Here is a 15398-nt window from a genome sequence, read left to right as displayed (position 1 = left end):
GTCAGCCAGTCGCGTTCATTGAGCACTTACTGCGTGCAGAGCTTGGGAGAGTACACCGTAAGAATAAACAGACCCATTCGTCTGCTCACCACGAGCTTACAGTCTAGAGCGGGAGACGGACATGAATATAAATTTAAAAATTACGGATATGTACATAAGTGCCGTGAGGCTCGGGGACGGGGGGAATGAATAAAGTCAGACAGCCGCACGCTTAGAATATTTGGTGATATCCCTGCCTTTTTTTTAATGGTACTTGTAAAGCACTTATTATGGGTCACATCTGCACTAAAAGGTGGGATGGATATAACATAATCAGGTGTGACGCAATCCCTGTCCCAAGTAGAGCTTATGGAATTGTAGCGCATTTTATGTACCAAGCTTTGTGTTAAGCCCTGGGGTAGATGCAGGACAATCAGGTCGGGCACAGGGCTCACAGTCTAACGGGGCAAGGAGAACAGGAATTTCACCCCCATTTTATAGATGAGGAAATTGAAGTTCAGAGAAGTGAAGTGACTTGCCCAAAGTCACACAGTAGACAAGTGGCAGAGTCAGGAGTAGAACCCAAGTCTCCTGACTCCCAGGCCTGGGCCCTTTCCACTAGGCCACGCTGTTATAGGCCAACTACTTTTAGCTGCCCTGCATCTTCAAAAATGGACTCCCTCTCTACCCCTACCTGCAATTTACCAATCCACAGGGTAGGTAATGAGGCTTTTTTTGTTGTTGTTGGGATGGGTGAGTGATCCATGGGAGTGCAGGGTGGATATGGGGGCCATACATTACCTATGCAAAGCTCTATAGCAGACAGGTCGATAGGTGGTCAGGGCTGAGGCTGGAGGGGACAGGAGGGGTAGAAAGAAGGAGAAAATAGGAGAAGGTGCAGGACACGTATTTACCCTGGACATCCTGACAGTGGTGACACTTTAAATAAATCAGTCAGTCGCTCCATGGTATTTATTTAATGCATACTGTGGACAAGAGTACTGTATGACCCATATCAATCAGTCAATCAGTGGTGTTTATTGAGCTCTTACTGTGTGTGGAGCGCTGTTCCACACTTGGGAAAGGAAAATATAATAGCAATTGTAGACAGGATCCCTGCCCACAAGGAGCTTACAGTGTACAGGGGGAAACAGTCATTAAAATAAATTATAGATAGAGGAAATGATAGAGTATCAGGATATCTATACTACAGAAGCCAAAGGTTTCGTCCCTGCACTCAGGGGGGTTAGCTAATGAGGGAGTCAGGCAGGCATCAATTATTTACACATAGAGGGAGCAGAAGGAAGACCAAAGATACCACAGGTAAGAGAGTATGTCAGGATAATAATAATAGTAATAATAATATTGGTATTTGTCAAGTGCTTACTATGTGCCAAGCACTGTTCTAAGCACTGGGGTAGATACAAGGTAATCAGGTTGTCCCACATGGGGCTCACAGTCTTAATCCCCATTTTACAGATGAGGAAACTGAGGCACAGAGAAGTTAAATGACTTGCCCAAAGTCACAGTTGACATATGAGGGAGCCAGGATTAGAACCCATGACCTCTGACTCCCAAGCCCGGGCTCTTACCACTAAGCCACGCTGCTTCTCTAATTATATACATGCTAAGGGAGGTGGTTGAGATGTCTACCACGTGTCTGCTGTGTGGCCTTGGGTAAGTCACTTAACTTCTCTGGGCCTCAGTTCTATCATCTGTAAATTGGGAATTAAGAGTGTGAGCTCCCTGTGGGACAGGAACTGTGTCAAACCTGATTAACTTGTATCTATCCCAGTACTTAGCATAGTGCTTGGCATATAGTGTGTGCTTAACAAGTACCATAATAATAATTGTTTTAGATGACACAATTTGGGGTCCCGGGAATTAATCAGGGAAGGCATTTTGGGGAAGCTTGGATTTTAGGAAGGCTTTAACGATGGGAAGAACTGTGGTCTGATTGATTTGAAGTTGGAGTGACCTCTAAGCAGGAGTTGGGAGACTCAAAAGTGAGCTAGAGTTAGAAGGAGAGCTGGGGAGGAGTAAAGAGTGGGAGCTGGGGAGTGGTGGGTGAAGAGAGCTGATATCTAAAATGGCAAAAGCTAGTGGTGGGACAGTTGTGAGGAGCAATGGGTTTAAGAGAAGCAGTGTTGCCTAAGAGAAAGAGTCTAGGCCTGGGAGTCAGGGGACTTGGGTTCTAATCCTGAATTCACCACCACCTGCCTGTTGTGTGATTTGAGGCAAGTCACTTAACTTCTCTGCACTTGAGTTTCCTCATCTGTAAAATGGGAACTCACTCCCTGCTTTCCCTCTCCATTAGACTGTGAGCCCCATGAGGGACTGGGACTATGTCCAACCCGATTGTCTCGTATCTATCCCGGTGCTTAGTATAGTGCTTGGTACATAGTAAGTGTTTGTTTGTTATTGTTTGTTACCATATTTGTTAAATGCTTGCTATGTTTCAAGCACTGTTCTGAGTGCTAGGGTAGATACAGGCTCATCAGGTGGGACATAGATTTGACAAGCGCTTGGCAAATACCACAATTATTCAGGTGAAGACGTGAAGGCAGCAGATATCTACAACCCATTCAAGGAGTTCAGACAGGAATGGGCACAGGGAACTGGAGAGAAAGCTGGAGGGGGCTGTGAAATCCACAGAAGGCTTTTTTAAGAATAAGAAAGGTGAGTAGGCAGTTGGGAAGGAGCTGTCCCATAAGGGCAGGAATTTGAAGATAACGGTAAGAGTGGGGAGGAAAGTAGGTGTTTGTATTTTTAAGTGAGAGGGGATGGGGCCAGGGGCATGGGGAGATGGGGTAGGCTTTGAGAGCAGCTGGGAGGCTTCCTCTTAAGAGGTGGCTGGGAAGGAGGAGAAAGAGGAGGGGGTAGAAGAGCAGTGAGGAGGTTATGGAGAAACTTTGGGAAATTCCAACCTGGTGATTTTTATTTGCTAACAAAATAATTGCTGAGGTCATTGGGGGTTAGAGAGGGAGACAATGGGGGATCTAGGAGGCAGTTCAATATTTCAATTAGTTGGTGGGGACTAGGAGTGTGGAGTTTTGAGTTTTTTTAATGGTATTTGTTAGGTGCTTACTTTGTGCCAGACACTGTGATAATAATGATGATGATGATGATGATGATGATGATGATGATGTACTTACTGTGTTCAGCACTGTTCTAAGAATTGAAGTAGATACATTATAATCAGGTCAGGGGCCCTGTCCCATACATAATAATCAGGTCAGGGGCCCTGTCCAATGAGCCCCACGTGAGGCTCACAGTCCAAGTTGGAGGAGAACACATATTGAATCCCCATTTTACGGTTGAGCATACTGAGGCACAGAGAAGTGAAGAGACTTCCCCAAGATCAAACAGCAAGCAAGTGGCAGAGTCAGGATTAATACCCAAGCCCTCTGACTCCCAGGCATGTGCCCTTTTCACTAGGCTATGCTGTTTCTCAGTTGGTGAGGGAGGAATAGAAGAGTTGCTTAATACAGGAGACAGATGGGCTCTAGAGGGAATTAGAAATGGCAGAAGTTGAACTGATGGCTGGATCTTGGCCAGTGTTGCTCAATGGCCCAAGTTCAACAGTGGGGGAGGTGGACTGGAGTAGAGGTGAAGGACGATCCAGGGCTGGGGATAAGTGATGTGAGGTTAGGAAAGAGATATGGGGGACAGAGAGTTGAGTTTGGTGAAGGGGGAGGTATTGAGGGAGTGGACTTTATCATCAAAGGAGAGGAGGGATTCCAGGAGCGGTACGGTAGCCTGGAATGAGTAGAGGGATCCAAGGTCCAGAGGTGATGACTGGGGGAGGGAAGGGGTGAGGACAGGACAGGATTCAGGGGTGAGAAGGTGTGGGGAAGATGGAAGGTTCAAAGATTGTGGTTGGATAGTGGTAAATCAGAGTTTATGAGGTTAGAGAAGGTTAGAGGTTAAAGAATCATTTGGCCTAGTGGAGCTAGAAGACCTGGGTTTTAATCCCAGCTCTTCCATATGCCTGCTGTGTGACCTTGGGAAAAATCACTGAACTTCTTTGGGCCTCACTTTCCTTATCTGTAAAATGGAGATTCAAATCCTGTTCTCCCTTCTACTTAGAACCTGGGGTGGGACGGGGACTGTGTTTGACCTAATTATCTTGTATCTACCCTAGTGTTTAGTACAGTGCTTGGCATAGCGTAAGCCCTTAACATATACCACAGTTCTTATTAGGATTGGGCAGAGAGGTAAGAGAACAACAATAACAATAATAATAATAATTGTATTTTTTATCGTATTTGTAAAGTGCTTACTCTGTGTCAAGCACTATTCTAAGAGCTAGGGTAGATACAAGTTTCATCGGGTTCGGACAGTCCCTGTCCCAATCCTGCCTCTGCCACTTGTCTGCTGTGTGACCTTGGGCAAGCCACTTCGCTGGACCTCAGTTACCACATCTGTAAAATGGGGATTGAAACTGTGAGCCCCACTTGGGACCAGGACTGTGTCCAACCCGATCTGCTTGTATTCACCCCAGAACTTAGTACAGTGCCTGGCACATAGTTAAGAGCTAAACAAATACCGTCATTTATTTATTTATTTATTTTATTTTTATGGCGCTCCCAGTCTAAATAGGAAGGAGTAGGATTTAATCCTCATTTTCCAGTGAGGAAGCTGAGGTTCAGAGAAGTTAAGTGACTCGCCCAAGGTCACACAGCAAGCGACTGGCAGAGCGAGGATTAGAAGCGCTTACTATGCGTCAAGCACTGTACTTCCTCTGGGTCATTCATTCATTCAATCGTATTTATTGAGCGTTTACTGTGTGCAGAGCACTGCACTAAACGCTAGGAAAGTACAATTCGGCAACAAATAGAGACAATCCCCGCCCAATAACGGGCTCACGATCAAGCACGGCATTCATTCATTCAATCGTATTTATTGAGCGCTTACTATGTTCAGAGCACTGTACTAAGCGCTTGGAAAGTACAATTCGGCAACAGATAGAGACGATCCCTGCCCAATGACGGGCTCACGGTCAAGCGCGGCATTCATTCATTCATTCCATCGTATTGATTGAGTGCTTACTATGTGCAGAGCACTGTGCTAAGCGCTTGGAATGTACAATTCGGCAACAGATTCTCTACCCCAAACTAATTCTCTTCCCCTCTTCAAAACCCTACTTAGAGCTCACCTCCTCCAAGAGGCCTTCCCAGACTGAGCTTCCCCTTTTCCCTCTGCTCCCCCTCCACCCCCCTTCACCTCCCCTCAGCTAAGCCCTCTTTTCCCCCCTTTACCTCTGCTCCTCCCCCCTCCCTCCCCCTCCCCTCAGCACTGTGCTCGTTCGCTCAATTGTATATATTTTCATTACCCTATTTATTTCGTTAATGAGATGTCCATCACCTTGATTCTATCCATTGCTATTATTTTAATGAGATGTTCATCCCCTTGATTCTATTTATTGCTATTGTTTTTGTCTGTTTGTCTCCCCCATTAGACTGTAAACCCGTCAATGGGCAGGGACTGTCTCTACTTCCCTGTGCCTCAGTTCCCTCATCTGTAAAATGGGGATTAACTGTGAGCCTCACGTGGGACAACCTGATTACCCTGTGTCTACTCCAGCGTTTAGAACAGTGCTCTGCACATAGTAAGCGCTTAACAAATACCAACATTATCATCTGTTGCCGATTTGTCCATTCCAAGCGCTTAGTCCAGTGCTCTGTACATAGTAAGCGCTCAATAAATACTATTGAATGAATGAATGAACAGAGACAATCCCTGCCCAACGACGGGCCAAACGCTAGGTTGTGGACTCCTTGAGGGGAGGGAACGCAGTGCAGTGGCCTAGTGGAGCTAGCAGAGCTGGGATTCAATCCCAGCTCTGCCACCTGCCTGCCGTGCGACCTTGGGAAAATCACGCAGCTTCTCTGGGCCGCTGCCCGCCGTGGGCGCGCCATACGGGCGGTCGGGGGTTGAGACCGCCAGGGGGCGCCATGCGGCCGTCCAGCGCGGGGGCGCGCTGGCGGCGGCGAGCGAGGAAGGGGCGGGGGCGGCGCCAGCCGGGAGCGCGCACGTGGCGGTGTCACGAGGCGGAGCGCGGCGGCCCCGGGAGCGGGCGCGAGTGTGCGGAGCCCCGGGAGGTTCCGGCCCCGATCCCGGTCATGTATCGCTCCCTGTACGCCTTCAGCTCCGCGGAGCCCAACTCGTTGCGCTTCGGCGCCGGGGAGACCTTCCTCATCCTGGAACGAAGCAATGAGCATTGGTGGCTGGCCAGCCGGGCCCGGAGCGGGGAAACCGGTTACATCCCGCCCGCCTACCTCCATCGCATCCAGGTGAGAACGGGGGCCGGGACCCATCCCCGTTCCTCCTCCTCCTCCTCTCCCCCCACTACCCGGCACCCCGAGAATGGCCGGATCCCGACCCCCCGGCCTGCCCCTTCTCTCCCCATCCCGTCTCTCCTTCCTCTTGCCGTCCCTTGGCCCGCGGGGAGCGGCCGCTGGAGGTTCCCGGGACCCAGGTTAAAAAAAAAAAATAAAAGGAGGGCCAGTCGGGCGATGGGGGCCTGCAGGAGACCGGGGCTAGCGGTCACGGAGAGGGGGTTCAGGGGAGGGGCTGTTAGGAAATGGGGCTCAGGTGTAGCTACCTCCCTCTCCTCCACCCATACCGGCTCCAGGTGAACGGAACTCTCCAGCCACTGCATCTGAACCACAGAGGCCACGGGACCATCGGGAGCGGAACTGGGGACCAGTGCCTTGGTTGTCTTGGCACAGTGATAGTAGTTTATCGGTTTTGTTTTTAAAGGGTATCTGTTAAGTGCTTACTATGCGCCAGGCACTGTCCCAAGCTCTGGGGTAGATACAAGCTGATCGGGTTGGACAGTCCCTGCCCGCTTGGGGCTCACAGTCCAGAGAGTCCCCCGTTTTACAGATGAGGTGACTGAGGCCCACACAGAGAATTGAAGTGACTTGCCCGAGGTCACACAGCAGACAGGTGACAGAAGCTGGAGTTAGGACCCAGATCCTCTGACTCCCAGGCCTGGGCTCTTTCATCTAGGCCACGCTCCTTCTCTTAGGCCAGGCACTTGCTACGTGCAAAGTACTGGGAAAGAACTATTCATTCCTTCAATCATATTTATTGAGGGCTTCCTGTGTGCAGAGCACTGTACTAAGCGCTTGAACTACATGGAGGAGGTATTGCCTTTGGACTAGCTCTCCCATGTCCTCAGAAAGACCATCTTTGCAGGGGATTGTGGTGATGACTGCTCTAGCCTTGTTAGTAATATGCTGCCAAACCAAAAAAAAAACCAAAAAACAAAACCCAAAATTCTGGTCTCATGCTCTCCTCTCCAATTAAGAGCTATTTAAAGACCATAAAAATTCTGAAGACGTTCACATTGGTCAGCAAGTGCACTGGAGAAGGGGAGCTGCTGTATAATCAGTTTCACTCCTGTTATACCCAGCTTGCATTCATTGCCCCTTCCAAGTTAATCTTGTAATTGTTCCTTGCTTGCGACTCTCCCATCTCTGACCCGTCGCTTATGTCCTCCCCCTCAAATGGGCCAAAACAGGCCCCTCCTGAAGTCATCTCTTCCGAGAGAGATTCCCTGACTAATCTCCACCTTTGTGGTCATGTCACCTTATTGTCCACCGTAGCACACAAATTAATTTGTTCACCGAATTGCTTACTTTTTTTTTATTATTTAAGCAACACAGTCGCTACGTAAAATATACTGGGGTGGGGGTGTGGAGACAGAGACAAAATAATTTACAGGTAGGAGGAGGAAGTGCCCAGAATGTAAAATGATATGCGCAAGAGTGCTAAGGTGGTGCAAAAGTGTTGCGGTAATAAGGAGGATGTGACTGAAGGAGAATAAAGATTAATTGGGGGTAGGCTCTTGGAGGAGATGAGATTTCACAAGGGTCTTGAAGAAGGGAAAGAACTGGGGGCACTTATTTGAAGAGGGGGAGGAAGTTCCAGGTAGGAGGGAGGATGGGAGGCAGAGAGTTGAAAATGAGGAATGGAGAGTGTGAGCTGGGGTGTAGTGGGAAAGGAGAGTGGAGGGAGAGAGCTGATGGAGACCTCAAAGCCAGTGGTCAAGAGTGTCTAAAAACTTCTCACTATTGGCTTCAAAACTCTCCATCACCTTGCCCCCCCCTTCTGCCTCACCTCCCTTCTCTCCTTCTACATCCCAGCCCACACACTCCGCTCTTCTGATGCTAACCTTCTCACTGTGCCACGTCCTCGCCTGTCCCACTGTCGACCCTGGCCCGTGTCCTACTCTGGCCTGGAATGCCCTCCCTCTTCAAATCCAGCGTGGCTCAGTGGAAAGAGCCCGGGCTTCGGAGTCAGAGGTCATGGGTTCGACTCCCGGCTCTGCTACTTGTCAGCTGTGTGACTGTGGGCAAGTCGCTTCACTTCTCTGTGCTTCAGTTACCACATCTGTAAAACGGGGATTAACTGTGAGCCTCACGTGGGACAACCTGATTACCCTGTATCTACCACAGTGCTTAGAACAGTGCTCTGCACATAGTAAGCACTTAACAAATACCAACATTATTAAATCCGCCAATCTCACTTCCCCCCTTCAAAGCTCTACTGAAGTCTCACCTTCTCCAAGAGGCCTTCCCAGACTAAGCCCCCCCTTTTCCTCAACTCCCCCTCCCTATCGCCCTGACTCGCTCCCTCTGCTCTACCCCCTTCCCCACCCCACAGCACTTGTTTATATATTTATTCGTTCATTCATTCAATAGTATTGAGCGCTTACTATGTACAGAGCACTGTACTAAGCGCTTGGAATGTACAATTTGGCATCAGATAGAGACAATCCCTGTCCAATAACGGGCTCACAGTCTAAACATATCTATAATTTATATAATATAATATAAATATATATAATATGTAACATATATTTACATATCTATAATTCTATTTATATTAATGCCTGTTTACTTGTTTTGATGTGTATATATCTATAATTGTATTTCTTTATATTGAAGCCTGTTTACTTGTTTTGATGTCTTTCTCCCCCCTTCTAGACTGTAAGCCAGTTGTAGGCAGGGATTGTCTCTCTCTGTTGCTGAATTGTACTTTCCAAACGCTTAGTACAGTGCTCTGCACACAGTAAGCGCTCAGGAAATACGATTGAGTGAATGAATGACAGAGGGGTAAGCATTAGAGGTTTTTGAGGAGTGGAGAAGTGTGCAGAATGGCCTTTGTGTATCTGTCAAAATTGTGTCCACTTGTCTTCCCTCATTAGATTGAAAGCTTTTCGAAAACAGGAACTGGGTCTTCAACTTCCATTGTATGTTTCCAAGCCCCGAGTTTAGGGCTATGCTTACGGTAGGTGCCCAAATGCTGTTGATAATGTTCTGTGGCAGAATAAGCCACATGATGAGACCAAATCCCAATTGTACATGCATGTGCTGGCTGAGCTGCATTTGATTAACATATTTGTTAGATTCCATTCCCTAGTTTCGCAGTTTAGTTACCACACTGATACTGTTTGGAACTTGCTCTCTGGGCAGTTCTGTCATATTTAATGCCCCTGGAATTTTTGGTTTGTTTAGTCCACTGTAAAACTCAGTTTTTCATGGTTTTAGCCTTTTACATTTAAAAACGTTCCCCACCTTGTGGGTTTAGGATTGACCACTGGCAGAGGATTTGGTGATTGAGGAAGTAAGGAGTTGGGATGCTATGGAACAGCTGGTCTCCTGTTGGAAATCAATCAGTCATATTTATTGAGTGCCTACTGTGTGCAGAGCACTACACTATATTGTAGACTGTAAGCTCATTGTAGGCAGGGAATGTTGGGTCTGTCATACTGTTGTGTTGAACTCTCCCAAGTGCTTAGTACAGTGCGTGCTCAATAAATATGAGTGATTGATTCCTAAGTGCCTAGGAGAGAGTACACTACAATCCAGGTGCTACCAGAGATGGCCTCGTGGTTTAGGAGGCTACTGAGCTAGTAGTACTGGGCCCTCTGTCTTCCAACACCCAATGCAGAGCTTCAACGATCCAGGTAGTTATTATTATCAACTATTGAGTGCCCACAGGTGGCAAAACATTGTGCTAGGGCCCATGGGTATTTGTTAGAGAATAGTCACAGTCTTCATCCTCAGAACTTACAGTCTAATCTGGGGTGAAATGTGAATGAACATACAATTATTCTAAATGCCCAGAAGGGCAGGGAGGTGGTATAGTGGATAAGAGTAGGGAGGCCGTTCTGTATACTGGGGTCAGTTTCGGTAAAAGCTAAGACTCTGGAGGGAGCGGCAGGTGTTTGAGGTGGTGTCCTGTGGGTGACAGTGAATCATTTGGGCTTGAAGTTCTCATCACCCCCCTTTCCTCACTTTGCCCAAATCTGGGGCAAACCCTTCGAGTTTTTATTCCACGGACACCACCAAGAATAGCACAGACTACACAGAGATGGATAGAGCAGTACTAAAGTCTTTAGTAGAGAGCTGATGCATGCATAGAATGGGGCAGGTGGCAGGGCAGGGACAGGTGGGGGAGAGAGAGAGAGTACCCATCCAATAAAGTCGCTGGTCCTGGGACAGGTGCAGAGACTGATTGTTCTTCTCTATCATTTGAACAATGAGTGGAATGTCCACCCAGCACTGGGGAGTTAACTAGATAGATGAGCGCTTTCAATGATTTACTTGCAGCACCCTGACTGGGGGATGTTGGCTTACGTTCCTCTGTGTTTTTGATACCTCGCTTTCCCGGGAGAGTTTCCCAAGACCCCCGGCCCCAGGTACGTGCTGAGACTTAGGCCAAATATGGCCACTAACTACACCTTCTCAGACGTAATGGTCTTTTGGATTGAACCCCTTCTGGCTAGCGGTGGATGTGAAAGAACCTGTTTATGCCCTGGATTTCTGAGGTCTCAGTCTCAGAATCTCATCTTTTGCCGTGGGAGATATTGGCTGGAATAGGTGACACATCAAACCCAGTTCCCTTCATTTGCTTTTGTCCAAGAAGCCTCCTGGGTATGGAATGAGTGGGGGTGGCCAATCTACGCCTTGGTTTAGCTTTCCTTCTTGAGAGCTTCCTTCCTCAGAGCTCCATTGCTCTGAAACGGTCTGGGCTTTCCCCAAGGCTTAGTCTCATCTTTTGTGAAGGTTTGACTCTCCAGAGTAGGAGCCCTTTAGGTCTAAGTGAAAGCCCCTCTCCCTTCATCCCAGCAGGGCAGATGTCTGACTTGGTGTCCAAGCCAAAGCCACGGGGGCTTTTGGCTAGGGAAGCCTGCTGGCCCGATGCTTTAGCTGTTGGAGGTGACTGATGTCAGATTCAGCAGTGAAAAGTGATGAGAGAAGCAGTTTCTCTCCCTCCCCCCCCACCCCCTTTCCTGAGCTGTCACTGGGAGAACAACCTCTTGTCACTTGGACTGCGATGCTGAGAACAGGAATTGGTGCCTCAGAAAGCACCTCTGAGCAACACTTGCACAGTAATTTTCCCCCTTCTCTTCCCTCTCTCCCCTGCGCCCCTCTTACTCGCGCCCCCCCCCCCCCCCAAGCTCTCCTCATAATTGTGCAGGAGCAGCTTGGCTACTTAGCTTGATTTGTTGTTCAAGAAAAGGAGCAATTAGCGAAATGCTGTTCTCTCTTGACAGCTTAAAACCCCCTTTTAATGGAAAGAGATGACAACCCCCTCTCCTCCCCCTGAATTCCTTTTGGAGCCTTTCTGCTCAATTCAGCGTCCTTTGTGTAAGCTGCTCCCTAAACCTTGCCATGTAACCAAGAAGGTAAAGGGCAGCAGGGGGGCTGAGCACCCCAACCTCAGGCTGGAGAAGAATACCTAGTGTGGGTTTGTGTCAGACAGGGAATGTCGCAAAGCACTGAGGGGTGGAGCTGCAGAGGAAGAGGCTTGTGGGTGGTTAGTTGGGTGATGGCCACGGCCCTCTGACTAATTCACAGTGCCCCCATTGGGAAGGTGGTGCTGGAGCTTTAGAGGTGAAGACCAGAATCGTAGCCTGGGGTTGGGGCAGGTACTTGAATTAGCATTGGGAGAAACTTCCTTGAGAGGTGCAGAAGAGGAATTGGGGAGCTGTTTGTTTTTAGAGTAATGCAGTCAGTCATAGGGAACCTGGAAATGATTCAGTTGCCACTCTGCCTCAGGTCCGCCTTCCCCAGGAAGCTTTCCGTGATTAGCCCCTGTCATTCTCCAGCTCGTCTGCTCAATCCATGACCCGCTCTTCACCTGACAGGTTATTTGTGCAATTATCACATCTCTCCTGATCTCTTTATGTTGACTATACATCTGCCTCATCTCTGCTATTAGAGCTTTTTAGCTCCTAGAGATCAAGGGCCATGTCTGTTCTTTAACATGGATCCCAAATGTCCCTATAGTGCTCTGCTCCTCATGAGAATTCAATAATACTTGTTAAATGTCTCGATAATGACTTCTCCTTCGTGCCCTTTTCCTCTGCCAGCTTCAAGGCCTAGAAGTGAGGTAATCAGGGGAGCGTTGGAAGCAGATGCTACCAAGGGCAAGGACTTCAGGAGGAAAAGGGAGGCAGTTGAGCCAGGGATAAGAGCCTTCTCAGAGCAAGGCACCATGGAGAGAGGCTGGAGTTGAGGGCTAGGGCTAATGAGTGAAGGAAGTGTACATGAGATTGGAATGGGGTGCAGGGCTTTGGCCTGCAAAGGAGAGGATTTTAACCAAGCCTGGGATAGAGTGGATAAGAGTGTGCTTTCAGTGTGGTATTTGTTAAGCACTTACTATGCACCAAGCAGTGTATTAAGCGCTGGGGTAAATCAGGTCGGACACTGCTGTGTGACCTTGGGCAAGGCACTTCACTTCTCTGTGCCTATCTGTAAAATGGGGATAAAGACTATGAGCCCCATGTGGGACAGGGACTGTGTCCAACTCGATTTGCTTGTACCCACCTCAGTGTCCAACACATAGTAAGCACTTAAATGCCATCATTATTATTATTATTATTACACAGTCCCTATCCCACATGGGGGCTCACAGTCTGAGTGGGAAGGGGAACAGGTATTTCATCCCCATTGTGTAGGTGAGGAACTGAGGGACTGAGAAATTAAGAGACTTGCCCCAGGTCACACAGCAGGCAGGTGGCAGAGCCATAATTACAACCCACATCCTCTGACTCTCAAGCCTTTGCTTTTTCCATTGAGGTCATGCTACCTGGGCTTGCTTTTAACTGAGGTGGTTTAGCCTGTGCTTCCCATGTTGCTCACGTGTTGTGCTGAGTCCCAGGGTTTTTAGGTCTTTTTTATCTATTTTATTAATAATAATAATTAGAAGAATTGTGGTATTTAAGTGCTTACTATGTGCCAAGCATTGTACTAAATGTTGAGGTGGATATAAGTTAAGCAGATCTCACATGGAGCTCACAATCTAAATAAGAGGGAGATCAGGAATTGAATAGCCATTCTGCAGAGGGAGGTAATTGAGTCCCAGAGAAGTTAAGTGACTTGCCCAGGGTCACACAGCAGGTAAGTGGCAGAGCCAGGATTAGAACCCAGGGCATCTGACTCCCAAGCCCATGCTCTATCCACTAGGCCACACTGCTTCTCAGTACCCTTTTGGTGCCATTTTACTCATCCCTAACCCCTCTTTTCCCCCAACGCTTCCTTGGGTCAATTTTGTCCACGGACAAAATAAGCCCACACAAGAGTCTGCAGTCATCTCTGTGAGCTCCAGCAGATGTTATCCACGGAAGACCAATGCCACCAAGCCATAGCGAGAAGCACTGTGGCTTAGTGTATACAGCATGGGCCTAGGAGTCAGAAAGACCTGGATTCTAATCCATTGCTGCCACTTGTCTGTTGTGTGATCTTGGGCAGGTCACTTCACTTCTCTGGGCCTCAGTTACCTACTCTGTAAAATGGGGATTAAGGCTGTGAGCCCCATGTTGGACATGGACTGTGTCCAACCTGGTTAGCTGGTATGTACCTAAGTGCTTAGAACTGTCCCTGGCACATAACAAATATAGTAAAAAGAAAAAGAAGGTGCTCAGAGCAGCAATAAGCAGCTTCGTTCTCTAGTTATTACTATTATGGTATTTGTTAAGTGCTTACAATGTGCCAATCACTGTTCTAAGCACTGGGGTAAATAGAAAGTAATCAGGTTGGACACAGTCCCTGTCCCACATGGGGCTTACAGTCTTAATCCCCATTTTACAGGTGAGGTAACTGAGGCACAGAGAAGTGAAATGACTTTTCCAAGGTCACATAGACAAGTGCAGGACGGCACAGAACTCCAGCAAGGAGCTGCTCAGAAGCAATGACTGCAGCTTTATTGCCAATTTATCAAGGAGGGGTGCCACATAAGTGGTGATGGGAAGCAGCGTGGCCTAATGGCAAGAGTACGGGCTTGGGAGTCAGAGGATGGGGATTCTAATTGCGGCTCTGCCACTTGTCTGCTGTGTGACCTTGGGTAAGTCACTTCACTTCTCTGTGCTTCAGTTACCTCATCTGTCAAAGGGGCGGGGGGGGGATTAAGACTGAGCCCCATGTGGGGCAGGGACTGTATCCAATCTGAATATCTTATATCTACCCCAACACTTAGTGCTTGACACATAGTAGATGCTTAATAAATACCATAATTATTATTATTATTATCCAATGGGTGATTTTTAGCAGGCACAGTATCAACCAAAGAGAGTCACACTGACCATTACAATCTACCCACTTATGGACACCCCCCACCTCGTGTTTATTCTTCTGCACTTGGTCCTCTTCTCCATCTGTGTCCTTCTGTGATCGGCTGGTCAGGTGGGCTGGTGTCCGCTCCTCTCTGTGCCCCCCCTCCCCCCCATCTCCTGGTCTCAAATGGCCTTCTGCTTTTCATCCTTATCTGCATTCCTGGCATTCATCAATAACATTTTGTTCAGGCCATGTTTCCCCCCTCCTCAAGAACCTCCAGTGGTTGCCCGTCCACCTCCACAACAAACAGAAACTCTTTACCATTGACTTCAAAGCACTCAGTCACCTCACCTCACTGCTCTCCTAGTCTGCACACTTCATTTCTTTAACGCCAGCCTACTCACTGCACCTTCGTCTTGTCTGTCTCACCACTGACCCCACGCCCATGTCCTGCCACTGGCCTGGAACACCCTCCCCCTTCATATCTGACAGATGATCACTCTCCCTACCTCAAAGCTTTATTGAAGGTGCATCTCTTCCAGAAGGCCTTCCCCTACTAAGCCCTCATTACCTCTTCTCTCAATCCCTCTGCATCACTCTTATACTTGGATTTGCACCTTTTATGCAGTCCACCCTCAGCCCCATAGTACTTATGTACATATCCATAATTTATATTAATGTCTGCCTCCCCCTCTAGACTGTAAGCTCCTCATAGGCAGGGAACGTGTCTACTGACTCTATTGTACTCTCCCAAGAGCTTCGTACAGTGCTCTGTGCCCAGTAAGTGCTCAGTAAATACGATTGACTATTGAGCACCTACTGTGCCAAAGGCCAAACGAAGTA

General features: G+C 48.1%; 1 protein-coding gene across 1 annotated transcript in view; it reads left to right on the top strand.

Moving 5' to 3' along the window:
- Positions 1-6027: 6027 nt before the first annotated feature.
- NCKIPSD (NCK interacting protein with SH3 domain) overlaps positions 6028-15398 on the top strand; it is a 76914-nt gene continuing 67543 nt past the window's right edge. The window contains exon 1 of the mRNA XM_029051467.2: positions 6028-6275. Within this exon, the coding sequence (XP_028907300.1) occupies positions 6105-6275 (171 nt within the window). The 5' untranslated portion in view covers positions 6028-6104. The remainder of the gene's footprint in view (positions 6276-15398) is intronic.

The sequence above is a fragment of the Ornithorhynchus anatinus genome, chromosome X1 (assembly GCF_004115215.2).
Source record: "Ornithorhynchus anatinus isolate Pmale09 chromosome X1, mOrnAna1.pri.v4, whole genome shotgun sequence".
NCBI lineage: Eukaryota > Metazoa > Chordata > Mammalia > Monotremata > Ornithorhynchidae > Ornithorhynchus > Ornithorhynchus anatinus.
This window is presented reverse-complemented; position numbering and strand designations above follow the sequence as displayed.